Source organism: Pelodiscus sinensis, chromosome 26 (assembly GCF_052426305.1).
Source record: "Pelodiscus sinensis isolate ZL-2025 chromosome 26, ASM5242630v1, whole genome shotgun sequence".
In the NCBI taxonomy this organism is placed as follows: Eukaryota; Metazoa; Chordata; order Testudines; family Trionychidae; genus Pelodiscus; species Pelodiscus sinensis.
Genome location: NC_143077.1, coordinates 2653061 through 2673962, shown reverse-complemented (window position 1 = coordinate 2673962; position 20902 = coordinate 2653061). Strand labels below are relative to the sequence as shown.

The following is a 20902-nucleotide window of genomic DNA, read 5'->3' as shown; positions in this document are numbered from 1 at the left end:
CGGTTTACAGGGAACTCTGCTCTCGACAGCCCTCCCTCTGCATGGCCCACGAGAGCCCCTCTCGCCCGTTAGCCTTTGCTCGGCAGCATGACAGGCCCTGCCACGGCGGGAGCCAGCCCGGGGGAGGGGATCTGTCCTGCAGGCATGGCCCCCCCCGAGGCAGGGAGAGACATGACACGAACAGTCGGCGGGCTCAGCGCTGCACTGAGAGAACCCGATTCCTCTCCCCCTGCACGCTGAAGGCCAAGAGGAAAGGAACCATCCATCACAGCTGAGCTCCTGAGCCGGCAGGCACCAGAGACTCCCTGTCCCCGGAGGGGGAGGCCCAGATCAGGGGGCCTGGGACTCCGGGAAAGAGGAGGAATTCATCCCTGGGGCACAGGTGGGGTGCCTGTTCAGCTGCCCAGGCTGGGAGAGGGAAGCGGGGCAGGGTGGGTGTTTCAGGAAGGGGGTGTCGGGGGGCAGAGCCTGCTGGTAGCTCCCTGCAGGCCCCTGGAGGGAGCTGGCCCACCAGCCCCGAGCAAGCAGATCTTGCTGTACTCTGCTAGTGTGTGTGTGGGGGGGGGTCGCATGTTCCCTGTACGCTGAGCGCTTGGCCCCCCGCAAGAGAGATTCAGGTGCCACTCAGCTGATTGGCAGAGTGCCCGCAGCCGGCTGCAGTGTTTGTTGGTGGTGCACATCCACACATGCCTTGGTGCACACCACAAAAATGATTCCACACATGGATGGAAAACGTTAGAGGGAACATCGGCCAGGCACCTCCCCGTCCAACCTCCTGCTCGGCTCTCGCAATGACGCCGAGCCCCCGCCCCGCCGCCCCCCCGGGGGAGGGGGACAGAGTCCAGAGAAAGGCCAGTGGGTCCTCGCCTGCGGGGCCCCTCGCCGGGCAGGGATCACCCACGGCAGGGTTTTAACTGCAGCTTTATTCACGACTTTGCAGAACCAGCCACAAGGAAACAATTTCTCGTGGCACAGACGCGGCGTGGGGGGCCCGGGGCCAGGCCAGCCAGGTGCCACGGCTGCCCACGGCGCTGCTGGGTAGAGCCGGAGCCCCACTTGCAGGGTGCAGCCCAACCCCCGCCCCGGCCCCGCCGCATCGACCCCCCGCCCGACCTCCCCCGGGAGGAAGGCTCCGCTGAGCGTGCTGGCCTCAGAGGTGTTCCCTGCACTCTCACTCTGCAGGGTTAGGCCATGCAGGGAGGGGGGGGAAGCACCCGCCCCCCCCCGTCTACACTGCAGGCCCCCTATTGGCAGCCCCGGGAACTGCACACACAGGCAGTGGGAGGAGCCCGAGGGGGCCTGTTTCTCCCCAGGGCTGAAGGATCTGCCCCGTGGGTGCCCGGGCTCCTCCGGCCCCCCGCCCTGGAGAGGGGATCCTGCCCCGGGCCTGGAGCCAGGAGGTCGCTGGAGGCCAGGCCAGGGCTGCCCGTCAGACCGTGGACTCGCGAGCCGCGGCCCCGGCTCTCTGGCAGCCATAGAGCCAGCGGATGACCCGGGCGTTGCGCTCGACGATGGAGACGCTGGCGCAGAGCCGTGGGCCCGGCTCCTCGGGCCCCGCTTCGCCGCCGCTGGAAGGGGCCGTCCCGCTGCGCTCCGAGCTAGCCCAGCCCACGCTGCCCCGCAGCACGGGGGCCCCCGCGTCCCAGCGGGCCGGCCCGAACCCCTCCCTGCCCAGCCCCTCCACCAGCTCCCGGTCCAGGCCGCAGTAGCTGAAAAAGCGCTCCTTCTCCGAGAGGGGCAGGGAGCAGCCCCGGCTCAGCTCCCGCTTGGCCTCCCTCGGGGGGCTGGGCTGCTGGGCCTGGCTGCCCGGGGGGGGCGGCTCCGTGGGGCTGGTGCTCATGCTGACGGGGCGGCCCCCCCGGCTCTGCATCCCAGCAGCCTCCTTCTCCCCCGGCAGCCAGGCCCTGGGGGGCTGGTCTCCCTCCGGGCCCCGCTGCCTGTCTGCAGGGCCCCTGGCGGCGGGGGAGTCGGGGTGTTTGTCTCTCCCGGGGCCCTGGAAGAGGCGCCGGACCAGGCCGTGGCCCTGGGCGGTCTCCTCGGGCAGGGCCGCACAGTCCCGTTTCTGCCGGTAGATGATGAGCGAGTCGGGCCTCAGCAGGCGCTTGCTGCTGCCCCGGCGCGGCACGGGGGGCTGGGGGGCAGGCGGGGGGCTGTCGCGGCCCCGCTCCGAGCCCTGACACATCTCGTGGCACTGCTGGAGCGTCAGGCGCCTCCAGCCACGAGGGGACGGCTGCGGGGGGCCGCTGCTCAGCACCGGCTCCTGCCGGCTGTTGATCACCCGCTGGGTTTTCACGTACTTGGCCTTGTCGGCTTCCAGCCTCTCCACGGCACTGGGGGTGCGGCCCCCGCCCCCCACCTCCATCTGCCTGCAGAGAGACACTGGGCCCCGCCTGAGCAGCCCGGCGGGCAAGGGGCCGCTCCGGGGGACACAGGCCTCCTCGGCCGCCACTCAGCCTCAGGGACGGGGCCGAGCCGCCGGCCAGGGGAAGCCCCGCGGGGGACGCTGGCACGGACGCCCTGACAGGCCCAGGCTGTCCAATGGGTTCTTGCGTGTGCTCCGCCGGCCCCGGGACACGGCCGTGGCTCTGCGCCCTGACGCCGGAGCCGGTATCCAGACGGGACAGCCAGAGGGGCTCAGCTCCCGGCTCTGTGCCCACCACAGGGGCCGCCCTCCGGGGCCGCGGGGAAGGTGCGCCCGGCTCGGCCCGGCTCCCCCTGCAAGGAGAGGAGGGAAGGGTTAGTGATGGGAACGTGGCAGTGGCCACCACCCTGCGGGACAACGGGCAGCAGCCACCCACCCGTCCCCAGGTTGGGGGGAGGGGACAGGGATAAACCCAACCCCCCCCCAGCTCCCAGAGAAGGAGCATTTCGAACAGGCAGCATCTAGGGTGCCAGGTGTCCGGTTTGGAGCCAGACAGTCCGGTATTTGCGGGTTCTGTCCGGGAAACAAATTAAGAAACCACCAGCCCGGTGAAATGTCGGGGATTGGCTAATTAGGTCAGGTTCTTGTTGTTAGGAGTATCGGTGCCTCGGTACGAACTGCCTGGCTGGTCCATACGCTCACACTGCACCAGTGTGTCTACCAGCCAGGCAGAGCGCAACTCTGTGGGGAGGGCAGGGGGGCGGGATGGAATCCCTGGGGCCGGACTCGGTAGAGCCTCACCGGGACGGGCAGCGCCCCAGGATCTGTGTGCACCCGGGTCAGTCCCGCTCCCGCCGGCCGCTTCTCTCCCCCACTGCCCTCCCGGCAGGTCTCCCCTGGCCAGCCCCACTGCCCCAACCAGCCCTGCTTCCCGCTGGCTGGGTCTCTGCCCCTCCTCCTACCGATTTCCCCGGCCAGCCCTGCTGCACCCCACCTCCCACCCCAGCCCTGCTTCCCACCCGCCGGCCCCCTCCCCTCCCTGCGCCCCACCCTGCTAGTGTAACGTGGCCTCGGCTACAGCCCCCCCGGCCCCACTCCGCCCGTGCCCGGATGCCCTCAGGGCTGGGAGGAGGCAGAGTCCAGGCCCCGCAGCCAGAACAAAGCCAGGCCCATGGGACCAGGCCCCACAGCAGGTGAGGGGCAGCCCAGTGGAGTGGCTGGGAGGGAGACACGAGTCTGTGGCGGGTGGGGGGGGTTAATCTCTTCAGGCCACACCTCCCCCACAGCGGGGGCTTGGGGCACCCCACGTGTTGGGACTAGATGAGGGCTCTGGTGTGAGCCTCCCCCGGAGCCGGGCACCCGGACAGCCCCGAGGAGGGGACGGGAAAGGAGGGGAATGCTGCCCTCGACCCGAGCCCCGCACCCGCCACGCTGCAAGGGAGCCACCGGCGAGAGGGCGGGGGGCACAGATGCTGCGTGGCAGGAGGGGGCACCCGGGAGGGTGGAGGCTGCAGTTTCAGGGAGGTTGGTGCCAGCTCTAGAGTGAGCGCTGCAGATGGCACGAGGTTTGGGGGGCACAAGTCGGGCGCGGGGTGCGGGGGAGCGAGTCGGGCGCGGGGTTCGAGGGAGCGAGTCGGGCGCGGGGTGCGGGGGAGCGAGTCGGGCGCGGGGTTCGAGGGAGCGAGTCGAGTGTGGGGCTCAGGGGGAGCGAGTCGGGCGCGGGGCTCGGGGGAGCGAGTCGGGCGCGGGGCTCGGGGGGAGCGAGTCGGGCGCGGGGGAGCGAGTCGGGCGCGGGGCAGGGGCGCAGGGGGAGCGAGTTGGGCGCGGGGTGCGGGGGAGCGAGTCGGGCGCGGGGCTCAGGGGGAGCGAGTTGGGCGCGGGGCTCAGGGGGAGCGAGTTGGGCGCGGGGTGCGGGGGAGCGAGTCGGGCGCGGGGTGCGGGGGAGCGAGTCGGGCGCGGGGTGCGGGGGAGCGAGTCGGCCGTGGGGTGCGGGGGAGCGAGTCGGGCGCGGGGGAGCGAGTCGGGCGCGGGGCTCAGGGGGAGCGAGTTGGGCGCGGGGTGCGGGGGAGCGAGTCGGGCGCGGGGCTCAGGGGGAGCGAGTTGGGCGCGGGGTGCGGGGGAGCGAGTCGGGCGTGGGGTGCGGGGGAGCGAGTCGGGCGTGGGGCTCGGGGGAGCGAGTCGGGCGCGGGGGGAGCGAGTCGGGCGCGGGGCTCGGGGGGAGCGAGTCGGGCGCGGGGGGAGCGAGTCGGGCGTGGGGCTCGGGGGGGGGAGCGAGTCGGGCGCGGGGGGAGCGAGTCGGGCGCGGGGCTCAGGGGGAGCGAGTCGGGCGCGGGGGAGCGAGTCGGGCGCGGGGCTCAGGGGGAGCGAGTCGGGCGCGGGGCTCGGGGGGCGCACGTCGGGCGCGGGGATTTTGCGGATGGGCGCGAGGTTCCCGCTCCCTCTGCTGGCTGCCCCCACGCTCCCAGCGGCACGAGGGCTTGTGGCCCAGTGGCACGGCCGCCCTGCTCCCAGCTGCCTGGCCGGCTCTCACGCACACAGGGGGCAGGGGCAGGGGCAGGGGCAGGAGCGGGGCCTGTGCCTGGGGGGCCGCAGGCTGCTCGCGGGGCCGGAGCCTGCAGGAAGGGGAGAACGCTCGGCCTGACACGCTGGCTGGGTTATTGCAGAGCTTCCAAGAGGAACCAGCCGCCTCCCCTCCCTGCCCCAAGGGGCACAGAACAAGGACCACCCAGCAGCAAAAGCCGCAGACCCCCCCAGGCTTCCCAGCACCCCGGCCCGGCCAGCGCCACCTCCCGGAGCAGCAGCGGAGCCGGGGGGAGGAACCAGAAGCAGGAGGTGGAAAAGCCACAAGGGCGTTTCTGGCTCCACTCGCCTTCCCGTGCGGCCGGGACTAATGGCAGCGTCTCGGCCCGGGCGGGGACGGGCTCCCTTCGGAAAGGAAACCAGAAGGGCTGTTTTTAGCCCCTCCAAGGCTCAGCCAACTGGCGCGGTGACTCCACAGTGGCTGGTGGGGCTGGCGTCCCCAGGGAGGTAGCATGGCCCAGTGGTTACAGTACTGCATCAAGGGGCATGGGTTCTACTCCCAGCTCTCACCTGCTGGGTGACCTTAGGCAAGTCACTCCCTTGTGCCTCAGTTTCCCCATTTGCATTGTCTATTTAGAGCAGTGGGCCAGTCCCAACACCACTGCTGATTGGAGGCTCAGCCCCCAGCCCCCTCCATCCGCATGGAACAAGCCTGCGGCCAGACTGGCGAAGGGCAAAATCTGCCCTGGCTTTGCTCCATGGCTCATTCCTGGAGCTTTCACTGGCCACGGCCTGCGGGACCCTCCCCGCGGGGCAGGACGAGGACGCAGCCAGGTCTGAGCCGAAGGCGCAGGGCAGTAAGTCTGGTGCTGAAGCTGATGCCGGGGGCCTGGAGCAGACGCAGACGCTGCAAATGCCCCAGGCAGCTGGTTTCCTTTAGCACAAATGGCTCTGGAGAGTCCCTGGGAGGGAGCGGAGGGTTAACCAGCCTGCCCACCCTACGAGTGGCAGCCCAAGGCAGACGCCAGGCTGGGCCCATTGCTGGAGAAAAGCTGGTCTGTGCTCTGAGCTGCACCCACTCCCCCGGCTCCCCTCCAGCCAGGGGTCCCGGGACACCCCGCTACCTTGTCAGGCGGGCGCCCGGCCCAGCTCAGCTCCGGATCTCTGCGCACACGACAAACGGGCCCCCCCGAGGCGCGTCGGCCTCGGTCCCATTGTGCGGGGGAGCAGTTAAGCAAGTTGCCCGAGATCTCGCAGGGAGTCGACGGCAGAGCCAGGCCCCCTGGAACCAAACTCACAGAGACCCTGAGACAAGAAGCTGGAGTCTGGGCTGGCCCGGGGCAGCAGCTGGAGTCTGATTCTGTGGGGTTAGGAAGGGATCCGTGTCCCCCGAGATGCTGAACTCAGCACCCCACCCTCCACCAGCTGAGCGCCACGCCCTGCCCTGCCCTTTCATCCCACCCCACGCCTCGGGGGAGACCATGGCACCCACGGAGAGGCTGGCAGTTCCCAGGTCAGAGTGATACAAGGGCACAGATTCCCCGCCGCCTTCCCCAGGGCACTGCTGGTGAAAAGGTTCCCGGCCCTGATCCGTGCCGAGTGCGGGAATTTCAGCTCCAGTTCTCAGGGCAGGGATCACATCAGCGGGGAGCGAATGGCCCAGCTCCGACACTGTGGTTAAACCACCAGGAAAGGGGAATTTCCAGCCTTCGGGGGAAAAAAGCCTCCCATGCCACCTCTGCTTCCCTCCCGAAGGAGACGGAGGCGTCCAAACGGTGAGAATTTTCATGAAGCAGAAAGTTGGAAAGTTGAGAAACGGGGAGAGGAAACGGTCTGTTCTATCTAAACACAACAGTCGCTCAACCCTTTCCTTTCGCCTTTCCCAGCTTAAAAAAAAGTCCAAAACATCAGCAAGTTTGGTTCCCTCCTGCCACCCTGCCCTGCCTGCGCCTGTTGCTGTCTCTGGGCTTCTGCGCAATGGGGACGCTTGGAGGGTTTTGTCGACAGAACATGCCGGTGTAGAGATTGTCTTTTAGACTGTCACATGTTGCAGATGGGGACTGTCTCTGTTCTACGTACAGCCCCTCGTGCACTCGCCTCTGCTATGCTCTCGCAATGCAAATAAATAGTCCAGGGGGTTTCCCTACGGGATATTTTATTTCAGCACAACTGCATATTTTGTCAGGAAAATGTTCTACCAGCTCTCCCCTGTGTACTCTAGACAGACGCTGCTCCGAGTCAGAACACACTTGTTCCTACCATGACTGCAACGTTTTGCTTGGCTACAGCACCTTTGGCTCCTTAAAGCATGTTATGCACATTAATCCGCACAACCATCCACCTGGTAAAGAGCGGTAAGGCTCACTGCACCCACCTCTGGGGTGGAGCACAGCCGGTCTCGAACAGCACACAGGAACAGCACTCCAGGGTGGGAGAGGAAGGACGCTGCGCCAGGGGCACTGCCCGGGCAGAGAGGCAGTTCGGAGCGAGGGTGGGTCCGGATACCAGAGGCCAGCGAGCTCGGCTTGGTGATGAACCTGCCATGAACAGGAGACGAGCTCTTGAAAATCTGGCCTGGAGCGCTGCACCTTGAATCCAGCCCCGAGACAAGAGACTTGGGGGGGGGGGGGGGGGAGTCACCCAGACCCACAGGCCCCTACGCTGGGACAGCAGCGCCCAGCAGCCAGGGCTGAGACGCTCCCTTGTGGTAGCACCAGGCCCTGGGGATCCCCACCGGCTGCTCACCAAGGGGGGCTGCTGCCGGGGATTTCCCCTCTGGGTCGGACCCAGCCCTGAGCCTGAACCAGCGTTTCTCCGCCTGGGAGCTGAGCTCCCCCGGGCCGGGCCAGGCGAGGCAAACGAGCCAGCAGCAGCCTGGCTGTGAAAAGCCCCCGGAGCTGAACTCGCCTCCCAAACATGGTGCCAGAAATAAGCAGTTCCAGGGCAGACACCCCCCGCCCCCCGGCACGTGCCCCGCAGAGACACCCCCCGCCCCCCGCCCCGTGTCCCGCAGAGACACCCCCGCCCCTCGGCACGTGTCCCACAGAGACACCCCCGCCCCCCGCCCCGTGTCCCGCAGAGACACCCCCCGCCCCCCGCCCCGTGTCCCGCAGAGACACCCCCCGCCCCCCGGCACGTGCCCCGCAGAGACACCCCCCCGCCCCCCGGCACGTGTCCCGCAGAGACACCCCCCGCCCCCCGCCCCGTGTCCCGCAGAGACACCCCCCCGCCCCCCGGCACGTGCCCCGCAGAGACACCCCCCGCCCCCCGGCACGTGCCCCGCAGAGACACCCCCGCCCCCCGGCACGTGTCCCGCAGAGACACCCCCCGCCCCCCGCCCCGTGTCCCGCAGAGACACCCCCCGCCCCCCGGCACGTGTCCCGCAGAGACACCCCCCCGCCCCCCGCCCCGTGTCCCGCAGAGACACCCCCCGCCCCCCGGCACGTGTCCCGCAGAGACACCTCCGCCCCCCGCCCCGTGTCCCGCAGAGACACCCCCGCCCCCCGCCCCGTGTCCCGCAGAGACACCCCCGCCCCCCGGCACGTGCCCCGCAGAGACACCCCCCGCCCCCTGGCACGTGCCCCACAGAGACACCCCCCGCCCCCTGGCACGTGCCCCGCAGAGACACCCCCCGTCCCCGACACATGTCCCACAGAGAGAGCCCCTAAACCCCAGGCAGCCCAGCTCAGCCCCCCAAGCAGGCAGAACTGGCCTCCCTGGGGAAAGTTGCTGGGCCCAGAGCCGGACGTCGGGGGCAGCACCCACATGCCAGGGCTGCCCATCCCGGGCTCCCAGAGGAGCGCACAGCAGGGCCGGCCTGTCCCCAGGCACGGGACCCCAGAGCCTGGCCCTGCTCAAGCACCCAGGGCTGGCACCAGAGCAGGGTCCGGGGCAGGAACCAGAAGCCCGAGCCCCATTGCCGGGGGCTGGAGCCAAAGCCCAGCAAGTTCGCTGCATGGGGTCTGGGCAACAGCCCAGCTCGTTCCCCCGCCCGGCCCGGGACACCCCAACGCCGCGCCTTGACCCTTCCCTCCCGCCCACCCCAACGCCGCGCCTTGACCCTTCCCTCCCGCCCACCCCACCGCCGCGCCTTGACCCTTCCCTCCCGCCCACCCCACCGCCGCGCCTTGACCCTTCCCTCCCGCCCACCCCACCGCCGCGCCTTGACCCTTCCCTCCCGTCCACCCCACCGCCGCGCTGCTGAGCTGAGAGGGGCGGGGGCAGGCAGCCTGGACAGACACAGCCCAGGGCACAGACACTTACCCGGCTGGTCCTGCCTTGCCAAGAGCCGCCAGGCCACTGAGCTGGACCTGCCCTGTCAGGGGAGAGCCACCCGCCCGCCCCTTAACCCCTTCCCTCCCGCCCACCCCAACTCCCTTCCCTCCCGCCCACCCCTCCCCTTAACCCCTTCCCTTCCACCCAGCCCGCCCCGCCCCTTAACCCCTTCCCTCCCGCCCAGCCCGCCCCGCCCCTTAACCCCTTCCCTCCCGCCCAGCCCGCCCCGCCCCTTAACCCCTTCCCTCCCGCCCAGCCCGCCCGCCCCTTAACCCCTTCCCTCCCGCCCACCCCGCCCGCCCCTTAACCCCTTCCCTTCCACCCAGCCCGCCCCGCCCCTTAACCCCTTCCCTCCCGCCCAGCCCGCCCCGCCCCTTAACCCCTTCCCTCCCGCCCAGCCCGCCCCGCCCCTTAACCCCTTCCCTCCCGCCCAGCCCGCCCCGCCCCTTAACCCCTTCCCTCCCGCCCAGCCCGCCCCGCCCCTTAACCCCTTCCCTCCCGCCCAGCCCGCCCCGCCCCTTAACCCCTTCCCTCCCGCCCAGCCCGCCCCGCCCCTTAACCCCTTCCCTCCCGCCCAGCCCGCCCGCCCCTTAACCCCTTCCCTCCCGCCCACCCCTCCCCTTAACCCCTTCCCTTCCGCCCAGCCCGCCCCGCCCCTTAACCCCTTCCCTCCCGCCCAGCCCGCCCCGCCCCTTAACCCCTTCCCTCCCGCCCAGCCCGCCCCGCCCCTTAACCCCTTCCCTCCCGCCCAGCCCGCCCGCCCCTTAACCCCTTCCCTCCCGCCCAGCCCGCCCCGCCCCTTAACCCCTTCCCTCCCGCCCAGCCCGCCCCGCCCCTTAACCCCTTCCCTCCCGCCCAGCCCGCCCCGCCCCTTAACCCCTTCCCTCCCGCCCAGCCCGCCCGCCCCTTAACCCCTTCCCTCCCGCCCAGCCCGCCCCGCCCCTTAACCCCTTCCCTCCCGCCCAGCCCGCCCGCCCCTTAACCCCTTCCCTCCCGCCCAGCCCGCCCCGCCCCTTAACCCCTTCCCTCCCGCCCAGCCCGCCCCGCCCCTTAACCCCTTCCCTCCCGCCCAGCCCGCCCCGCCCCTTAACCCCTTCCCTCCCGCCCACCCCAACTCCCTTCCCTCCCGCCCACCCCTCCCCTTAACCCCTTCCCTCCCGCCCAGCCCGCCCTGCCCCTTAACCCCTTCCCTCCCGCCCAGCCCACCCTGCCCCTTAACCCCTTCCCTCCCGCCCAGCCCGCCCTGCCCCTTAACCCCTTCCCTCCCGCCCAGCCCGCCCCGCCCCTTAACCCCTTCCCTCCCGCCCAGCCCGCCCTGCCCCTCCCCTTAACCCCTTCCCTCCCGCCCACCCCGCCCCGCCCCTTAACCCCTTCCCTCCCACCCAGCCCGCCCCGCCCCTTAACCCCTTCCCTCCCACCCAGCCCGCCCCGCCCCTTAACCCCTTCCCTCCCGCCCACCCCTCCCCTTAACCCCTTCCCTTCCACCCAGCCCGCCCCGCCCCTTAACCCCTTCCCTCCCGCCCAGCCCGCCCGCCCCTTAACCCCTTCCCTTCCGCCCAGCCCGCCCGCCCCTTAACCCCTTCCCTCCCGCCCAGCCCGCCCCGCCCCTTAACCCCTTCCCTCCCGCCCAGCCCGCCCTGCCCCTTAACCCCTTCCCTCCCGCCCAGCCCGCCCGCCCCTTAACCCCTTCCCTCCCGCCCAGCCCGCCCCGCCCCTTAACCCCTTCCCTCCCGCCCAGCCCGCCCGCCCCTTAACCCCTTCCCTCCCGCCCAGCCCGCCACGCCCCTTAACCCCTTCCCTCCCGCCCAGCCCGCCCCGCCCCTTAACCCCTTCCCTCCCGCCCAGCCCGCCCCGCCCCTTAACCCCTTACCTCCCGCCCAGCCCGCCCCACCCCTTAACCCCTTCCCTCCCGCCCACCCCAACTCCCTTCCCTCCCGCCCACCCCTCCCCTTAACCCCTTCCCTCCCGCCCAGCCCGCCCCGCCCCTTAACCCCTTCCCTCCCGCCCAGCCCGCCCCGCCCCGCCCCTTAACCCCTTCCCTCCCGCCCACCCCGCCCCGCCCCTTAACCCCTTCCCTCCCGCCCACCCCAACTCCCTTCCCTCCCGCCCACCCCTCCCCTTAACCCCTTCCCTCCCGCCCACCCCAACTCCCTTTCCCTCCCGCCCACCTCTCCCCTTAACCCCTTCCCTCCCACCCAGCCCGCCCTGCCCCTTAACCCCTTCCCTCCCGCCCAGCCCGCCCCGCCCCTTAACCCCTTCCCTCCCGCCCACCCCAACTCCCTTCCCTCCCGCCCACCCCTCCCCTTAACCCCTTCCCTCCCGCCCAGCCTGCCCCGCCCCTTAACCCCTTCCCTCCCGCCCAGCCCGCCCCGCCCCTTAACCCCTTCCCTCCCGCCCACCCCTCCCCTTAACCCCTTCCCTCCCGCCCAGCCCGCCCTGCCCCTTAACCCCTTCCCTCCCGCCCACCCCAACTCCCTTCCCTCCCGCCCAGCCCTGCCCCTTAACCCCTTCCCTCCCGCCCAGCCCAACTCCCTTCCCTCCCACCCAGCCCTCCCCTTAACCCCTTCCCTCCCACCCAGCCCGCCCCATCCCATGCCTTAACCCCTTCCCTCCCGGCCACCCCACCCCGCCCCTTAACTCCTTCCCTCCCGCCTACCCCAACTCCCTTCCCTCCCACCCACCCCACCCCGCGCCTTAACCCCTTCCCTCCCGCCCACCCCAACTCCCTTCCCTCCCACCCAGTCCGCCCCGTCCCGCACCTTAACCCCTTCCCTCCCGGCCACTCCAACCCGCCCCTTAACCCCTTCCCTCCCGGCCACCCCAACCCGCCCCTTAACCCCTTCCCTCCCGCCCAGCCCAACTCCCTTCCCTCCCACCCAGCCCTCCCCTTAACCCCTTCCCTCCCACCCAGCCCGCCCCATCCCATGCCTTAACCCCTTCCCTCCCGGCCACCCCACCCCGCCCCTTAACTCCTTCCCTCCCGCCTACCCCAACTCCCTTCCCTCCCGCCCACCCCACCCCGCGCCTTAACCCCTTCCCTCCCGCCCACCCCAACTCCCTTCTCTCCCGCCCACCCCACCCCTCCCCTTAACCCCTTCCCTCCCGCCCACCCTAACTCCCTTCTCTCCCGCCCACCCCACCCCACCTCTTAACCCCTTCCCTCCCACCCACCCCCCACCGCGCCTTAACCCCTTCCCTCCTGCCCACCCCAACTCCCTTCCCTCCCGCCCAGCCCGCCCCGTGCCTTAAGCCCTTCCCTCCCGCCCAGCCCGCCCCGCGCCTTAACCCCTCCCCTCCTGCCCACCCTGCCCCGCGCCTTAACCCCTTCCCTCCTGCCCACCCCAACTCCCTTCCCTCCCGCCCAGCCCGCCCCGCGCCTTAACCCCTCCCCTCCTGCCCACCCTGCCCTGTGCCTTAACCCCTTCCCTCCTGCCCACCCCAACTCCCTTCCCTCCCGCCCAGCCCGCTCCGCGCCTTAACCCCTCCCCTCCTGCCCACCCCAACTCCCTTCCCTCCCGGCCAGCCCGCCCCGCGCCTTAACCCCTTCCCTCCTGCCCACCCCAACTCCCTTCCCTCCCGCCCAGCCCGCCCCGCGCCTTAACCCCTCCCCTCCCGCCCACCCTGCCCCGCGCCTTAACCCCTCCCCTCCCGCCCACCCTGCCCCGCGCCTTAACCCCTCCCCTCCCACCCACCCAGCCCCGCGCCTTAACCCCTCCCCTCCCGCCCACCCTGCCCCGTGCCTTAACCCCTCCCCTCCCGCCCACCCTGCCCCGCGCCTTAACCCCTTCCCTCCTCTCACGCAGTGCGACTCTCACAGCGTGAGCCTGTCGACGGGCCAGGCAGTAGCAACTACGTCCTGATACTCATGATACTAAAACTAAGTTAATTAGAAAATACCCAAGATTTCTATGTCCGGTATTTTCTCTATTTGTTTCCCAGACAGAAAGCTCAAATACTTGACTGTCCAGTTCAAACCGGACACCTGGCCACCCTCCCCACTTCCGACATTTCTAAAGTGGCCCCGGGTTTCCTGGAAGGGGCGGGGCCTTGGCCGAAGGGGCGGGCCTGGACACTTCTGTGCTTCCCCACCCACAGACCCTGATTGGTCTGGGGGGGCGACGTCTTTGCCCCCACCCCTCTGAGAGAGTACTGCCAGCTGTTCAGAACCGCTGGTGGTTCCCCCTAGGTACTCCTGCCCCTGGCAGTGGGAGGAGACTTTGTGTGCTCCTCCCACCCCCCACCCCCAGGCCAATCAGGGCTTGGGGGCGGGAGGAAGCATGCAAAGTCTCCTCCCGCCCTGCCAAGGGCACGGCGCTCTGATTGGCCTGGGGGTGGGGGGAGCGGCAGGCCCCCTGTGGGCGGGATCAAGCCGCTTGGTGGGCGGGATCTGGCCCTTTTGCCCTCCCTGAACTAACCCGACGTTTCTCCATTCATCTGAGGAAGTGGGTTTGCCCACGAACGCGCAGGATCCCCTCTGACCGCGGGTTGGTCGCGGAGGGCACGTCTACACTAGCCCCCAGTTCGAACGAGCTGTTATTCCTCCTTTAAGGCAGTTCCAATTAGGGGCTTTCATTCGAACTACCGGGACCCTGCCGCGTGTACTAGTGAAATTTCAAAATGGCGCCCGGACGGGAAGATGCAAATGAAGCCCGGGATATTTAAATGCCTCCATTAGCCTCCCTCGTTCGAACTAGGGGCTAGTGTAGACAGGCCCCCCAGGCGCTGCAGGGCCCCTCGCTGTTCTCTGAGTTACAGACTAACAGGACGACCCCTCTGAGTCGACTGGACACTGAGGCCAAGGACAGAGACCCCCCCCCCCAGCTCGCCCGCCCTCCCAGGCGCAGCTGCTTGTCACACTCCAGTCCTACCGACGCCAGCGAGACCCAGCCTCGAGGCACCGCAGGCCGGCGTCCCCCCGCCGTGCCCCACGCCCACCCGCCCGCACGCTCAGCTCCCCGTCGGGCTGCACTGACATCCAGGGCTGGTCTCCAACCAAAGTCGTGAGCGGGTTTCCCTACCCCACCCCCGTGCCCCTAGGAGCGCAGCGCAGAGCAGGCTCCGGCAGGCGGGGCGTGACGCCAGCCGAGCGACGGACATGCTGCCGCCAAGAGGAAAGGCGACTCGACGGAGGGTGGGAAGGGAAATCCAGCCGGGGCTGCAGCCCAGCCTGGCTTGTTTATGCCCCAGGAGAACCGGAGTCTGGAGCTCGGCAAACAACTTTCTCCGGCAGCGTCAGTTCCTTCCTGCCTCAGCAGCAGCCCACACTGCCGGAGGGAGCCCATGCCAGCAACGAGGGCCAGCCCATGCCCCAGCTGCCGCCTGACTGGAGGCAACACCGGGAGGGCCCAGGGCCCTCGCATCGGCCTGTTACCATGAGCTCCCCCTTGCTGCACGTCCCGGCGGCACCGCTCCGGGGGGCACAGGAGTGAGAAACCTGCCCCGGAGACAGAGCTGTGCCCACTCCGCCCCACTGCCCGTGCAGGCGGGCCAGAAGAGGGCTCCCTCCACACAGCTAACGCCCTGCTGGGAGGGGGGTCCCGACAGTGACACACGCTCGCTTGCTGCCCCCCCGCGTAGGGCGATGCCGGCAAGGCGCGTAGCTGCAGTGCAGACGCAGACGGGGAGCGTGAGATCAGCGGGGGCTGCCCAGGGCCCAGGGCCATTCCGGTGCAAATCGCCAGCAGCCACGGCACCGGCCATGCGTTTCAGGCTCCCTGGTCACTTCCACGACCCGCCCTGGCACATCGTATCACCCTCGCGCTCCGCTCTCACTGCCCCATGGTTTGGTTTAAATTCATGGCTGAGGTGGAGCAAGTGAATAAGGGAAAGTTATTTACTGGTTCCCATAACACAAGAACTAAAACTCGCCAAATGAAATTAGCAGGCAGCAGGTTTAAAACAAACAAAAGGAAGTTTGTCACTCGGCGCACTGTCAACCTGTGGAACTCCTCGCCAGAGGATGTGGTGAAGACTAGAACTTTAACAGGGTTCAAAAAAGATCTAGATAAATACCTGCAGGTTAGGTCCATCGATGGCTTGAGCCGGGCTGGGCAGGCATGGTGTCCCGAGCCTCTGTTTGTCTAGAAATGGGTGACGGGAGGGATCCCGTGAGGATTCCCTGTTGTGTTCCCTCCCTCTGGCACTGGCCGCCGTGGGCAGACAGGACACCGGGCTGGATAAACCTTTGCTCTGACCCCGTCTGGCTGCTCTTTTGTTCTTATGACCCACGTCCGCTAGCTCAGGCTTCCTTGCCAGGCTGCCTCCAACCCTCCCCACGCCAGCAGAACGGAGCTAGGGCTGGCGGGACCTTCCTGCCAATCCAGGCCGGGGGTGCGAGCAGAGCTCGGTCTGGCGAGGGAGGGCAGGGGGATCTTCTGAGACCGTCCTCACCTGGCGCGCAGCTGCCCGAGGGAAGGTGCTAGAACTCGGCTCGTTCCAGCCCTGCTCGTACATCCGCAGAGCGATGCTCACTTTGTTCTCAACCCGCACAAGGCGTTAACAGGCCTGGAGATGGTTCAAACGCTCGGCGCCAGGGATCAGACACCCTCCCACGGCCACAGGCAACCCCGACACGGTCCTGCTGGCGTACCGGGCCCCGATTCAGCCAGAGACGAGCCTGGCTTTAAGGACAGGGTTAGCCCCACTGCTGCTGAATGCCACATGCTCTGGAGCCAGGCTGAATCGGGGCCCTAGCATGCTAAGGGGACACGTTTCACGCCGGCTGCCCCAGACTGCGCGAGCCCAGCGACCCCCCTGAGCTACGAGAGTAGCAATGGGGGGGAAAATCCATTTGCAGCCCGGCCAGGGAAGCGACCGAGGCTGCTGCCCGCACGGCCGCAGCCCCGCAGCTCGCAGGGAGGGGCAGAGATCCGGGCCCCGGGGTGGACAGTGACCAGCAGCGGCTGAGCTGCGCCATTGCCTGTCCTGCCATCGCCGCCACCCGTGAGGATGGCGGGCGCCTTCTGGGCTGTGAAAATGCAGCAGGCACGGTCCTGCTAATTGCTCAGGCAGCAACGGGAGACCAAGGGCGACTGCCCTGCCTTGGTGCCTTTCAGCAAAGGGGTACGTCGCATTGGAAACCAGCAGGAACGGAGCCGAACCCGGCCCCTGGGGGAGCAGCCCTGGCCCAGGGCCATCGGGAAATCAGTGGCAGGAGTGGCTGTGATTTTCAGCCCCCTCCCCCCGATCTAACCGCTAGACTGTGCTGCCATGAGTGGACCAAGCTAATACTAGCCCCTGACATGAGTGGGTCTCCAGCCCCAGACACCTGCGTGGAGGAGCCAAACCCAGGAGGCAGGAGCCAGGAGGCCGCAGGCCTGTTCCTTCTGCTCTGCCACACAGGCCCTGCGCCTGGCTCGCGGGAGCCCCACGCGGGCGGAGTGTCAAAGGGGTGGGGCCCCCACGCTCCTCGTGGCTGCGGTAGGAGCCGAGGGCTCCTCGGAAAATGATCAGGCTGCTGAATGCTCTGGGCTTCAGGTGTGGTATTTACCCCCACCCCACCCCCACTGCGGGGAGTCTCAGCTGGCCCACGTGTGTGTGTGTCCACAGCTGAGTGTGTGCGCGGCTGTGTGTGTGTATAGCGTGTGTGTGTATAGGCCTCCAGACTGGGGGAGGGGGGTGCTTACCAAGGACAAAGCGTGCCCCCCCCCAGGCGGCGCGCAGGGCAGCGCCAGGCCCTGCTGGTCCCAGCACTCGTGGCCGTGCCTAGGGCCGAGACGCGAGGAGCCAGCGAGCCCGTTCACCCCTGAGCGCCAGGCCCGCGCGCTTGGTCCTTCTCAGCTTTGCATCCACCGGCCAACAGGTGCTTGGAGAATGGGGGGGGGGGCAGTCACCCAGAGCGGGGGGCGGGAGAGGAATCCCCCCGCAAACCCTCCAGTCACGGCTCCTGGGCTGGGCGAGAACAGCCAGCCTGAAAAACATCCTCTCGCTTATTTTTAGCGCCACGGCTCCCCCCCCCATGAGTCAATGTTTACTACGGGCAGGTTGCTTGGTGCTGGAATCAAGCAGCTCTTCTGGTAAAGACAGAGGTGAGTAATAGCAGCGGGATTGTTCCTGCTAAGGCCCTTTCACCAGCCCTTTGATGGCAGCCAGCACCTTCCCGGCACAACACACGCACACAGTCCCCAGCGGCTCCCAGCACGCACACAGCAGAGCTGGGTCATGCCCCGGTCACAACCCAGCAGCCAGCACGTGGGTGCTGCTGGATGAACCATCATTCCGCTCCAGGGGCAACAGCCAAGGCTCCTGAGGGCGCATGTGGCCCACCGGCTTCGGCTTCTCTGGGCAGACTGGAAAGGAAGGAGCAGCTCTGGGAACCGGAGTCTAAAGTAAACCCCTAAGCGCCGCCTCCCGGCACAGCTCAGCTGAGTCCCACGGAACTAGAAGCTCTTTTCCCCGGGCCCAAGAAGCAGTGTTTCGGGCTCACCGCCTCTCTCCTCCCCCCGCTTTCCTGTGGCTCAGGTGTCGCAGGCATGATGCGCCGGGGCTGTCTTTGGCTGGGACACTTCATGAAAGGCACCTCCGCCTCCATGTGTCCTCCCCCTCTGTTCAGAGGGGACCAACGCAGGGGGCGTTCCCAGGGAGAAACCCAGCAATTCCTTGGGTCAATGCAGTCACCTGCGTAGCACTGCCTGCCTTATGGTGCTTGGCCATCACCCTCCTCCGCTTGCTCGGGGCCTTAATTTCCCCCCAAAAAACTTGGCACCCCTGTGACGGACCAGGCCGTGTCTGGGCACAGCTGAGTGCGTCCGCTCAGGGCGAATTGCTCAAATCCGGGGCTCCTTACAGCCCCCGACTGGCGACCTCTCCACACAGGCCAAAAACCAGTCTCACAGAGCGCTTCAGCAACCTGCCTGAAGCCTCCCGAGCAAAACCCCTCAGACACCCCAGCAATATCCGTGCCCCAGATGGCCCCGGGCCTCATACACAGGTGGGGGGTCCTAGCACCCAATCCCACCTACCCCGAACAAGTCCTGTCCGGTTCCAAGAAACCAGCCACAGATCCCTGGTCAATTTACCCTCTGGATCTTACCCACAAATCACGCTGGGCCAATCCTTTAGAATCTATATCTAAAGGTTTATTAACACAAGAAAGAAAAGCATGAGAGTGAGGTTATTAAAGTACAGTACGTTACATGCACCGAATCTCCCAGTCCTCGATGCAGGCTCTAGCAGAGATGTTGCAGCTGCTGGTTTAAAAGTTCTTATTGCACATCCTGCGATCAGGATGGGTTCACAGGTCTTCCGGGCTCTTCAATCCCTGCAGTGCTGCCTCTGGGATGAAGTGCTGAGCTGAGAACAAAATGGCATCGACCACATGGCCTCTTTATACTCCTTCCTGGCCTCTTCTAGTATGTAGCAGGTCACCTAGTCCTCAGCCTCTCTGTGTTCCCTGCTGGCTGCTCTCAGGACAGCCCCCATTCTTTGGGTGTGTCTTTGGCCCATTGAGAACCATTGTTCCACAGGTAATTAGCATGTCCACAGGCTCCACAGGCTTGGCCCTGCCCAATGCTTAACCACATGCAGGGAAATCTTCAGTTTCCACACAGATTACAGATCTACACACACAGACATTATATACTCACATAAACAGTGTACACAGGATCAGAAAACAACAAGCTCCCATTCAATACCCCACATGGCTCCCTTTCATACAGATTTCTGGGGCCAGCACCCCCACCTAGGGGTGCAGCAGCGATCTGGCTGCTTCCCTCCAATTCGGTAATGTGACAACCCCACATCTCTCTGGCTGCAGAGACTCGGGGCTGCGAAGTCGGCTGCGCTCCACGGACGAGAGCGGCCTTAGCTGGGATACATCAATGAAAGGAGCCAGGCCACTGGGAAACATTTTCAGAAGCCCCAACGCCCCTGGCTTCTGGCTGACGTCCCTGCAGCACTTTGGGAAACGTCCGCTGGGCTCAGCTCAAATTCCACCTGCAGTTTCAGCTGGATCCCAAGTTCCTCTTCAGTTCCTGTCCTACGCAGCGGGGAGGCGCTGCGGGTTTGCACTGTGGGACAGACCCCTCCCTTCTTGCAGAGCTGGCTTCTCTCGTGAGTGAAGGAATCCCTGTTTCCATGTAAGCAGTTGCAAAACCTGCCCAAGAGGTCACCTAGGGGCAGCAAGCTACCTCCACAGTCCATCCCAAAGTATCCTCTAATGCTTGGTCTTGCCAACTCCTGCAGTTTTATCCTGTGGCTTCTGCTATTTTGGGGTTTTCCTTAAAGTTCCAGCTCTAGGAGTCAGGTGATCTTGTGAGACTCTCAGGTGGCTGGATAGTTAATAGGCAGCAGGTTTAAAACAAACCAAAGGAAGTTTTACTTCACCCAGCACACAGTCAACCTGTGGAACTCCTCGCCAGAGGATGTGGTGAAGAAAAGAGCCAGTGTGAGTAGGCTGACGAGTGCTGTAGTCACATGTCAGATAACAGGGCTGACGTACCCAAAGGGACATACATCCCAGCTCCCCAGGAAAACAGCCTTTGACAACAGAATTTTCCAATTTCCCAGTTCTGTTCAGGTTCCCACAGATGGGTCCTCTGGTGCTATATTGATGAAAACGAACACGACTTTCCTTCCCGTGTCTTAGTTAACATTTTATACATGGAGTAAAAGCTGCCTTCTGTCTCTAGCCCCGCCAGACAGCTGGCATTTACAGTGCGTGGAAGGTTTTGCCCTAGAGATCAGGAGAGGACACACTTATATTGGGGTGGAACACGGGGCCATTTTACAGCATGTACCCTTCTAGCACACGCGTGTCGTTTGTGTTCAGAGCAGCCTCCTACAAGGGGCAGGGGGAGGCCACCTTTCAGGGCTGCATCTCTTGTGGCAAACTGCAGGCCTGTAATTGTCCAACAGCAGGAGAAAAGTGCCACCACCGTTGGTTCTCAGTCTTTCCAGACGACGGTCTCCTTTCAGCTGGGGTGCGCGAGACTCATCCGACTGGATTCACCTCCCCTGAAACTCGCTTACAAAACCGGCCACAGAGCCACCACCGTGGCCCAGCGCCCTGGGGCTGAGTGGGGCCGACTCTCTCGTTTTGCCACTGAATTATAAAATAACCCAACAGGAAAGGAGCCCCTGCCCTGGTGGCCCAGGATGCTGCTTCAGCCTGGTTTTCATTCGAGAGCCTCATGCGCCGAGTGAGCCTCAGGGTTGACGCACGCGACTTCGCTGGGGGGACCACAGCAACTATCTTGTTTGCCTAACACAGACCCTGCCCTCGCAATCCCCCAACCCTGTCCTATGGCCGCCCCAAGTCCTGGGGCTTCACTCCGGGCCCCAGGCTGGCAGTTCGGGAAGGCAATGCCCTCCCGCACCTAAAACACCCACCGCTGCTGCTGTTGGTTTTAATCTGTGAAAGCCCTTTAGCTTGGCTGGCAGTAGGGCCTTCACTGTGCGATCAGCTGATCCCCCAGCGTGGGGTCAGTCTAGGTTTCTATGCCTGGTGTGGGGGTGTCTCAGCTGTTCAGTCTAGGTAGAAGACTCTCAGCATGCACCTGGAGCATTGGGGGGGGGGGGGGGAAGAGATGGGGCAGGGGCTGGATCGGTCTCTCAATGAAAACAAGAATCCAGGCAGCCCTCCAGGTTTGAGACCCAAGGTTTCTAATCCGCGGATGTGACCTACAGCTTCTCAGCCACACGGTGAGGAAGGGGGTGGGAGAGAGAGACTGGGGGACCAGGAATAGCTGGCAGAGAGTCATAGAGGAAAGCAGCCGAGTTTCCTGCTTGCAAAGGGTGAGGCTCCAC

General features: G+C 66.7%; 1 protein-coding gene across 1 annotated transcript; it reads right to left on the bottom strand.

Moving 5' to 3' along the window:
• Positions 1 to 842: 842 nt before the first annotated feature.
• Positions 843 to 9244, bottom strand: FAM110D (family with sequence similarity 110 member D). The gene is made up of 3 exons (XM_075908785.2): positions 9146 to 9244; positions 7257 to 7419; positions 843 to 2715 (listed from the first exon to the last, which is right to left on the bottom strand). The coding sequence occupies exon 3, from the start codon at positions 2360 to 2362 to the stop codon at positions 1430 to 1432; it is 933 nt and encodes a 310-aa protein (XP_075764900.2). The 5' UTR covers positions 2363 to 2715; positions 7257 to 7419; positions 9146 to 9244; the 3' UTR covers positions 843 to 1429.
• Between the last annotated feature and the right edge of the window lie 11658 nt (positions 9245 to 20902).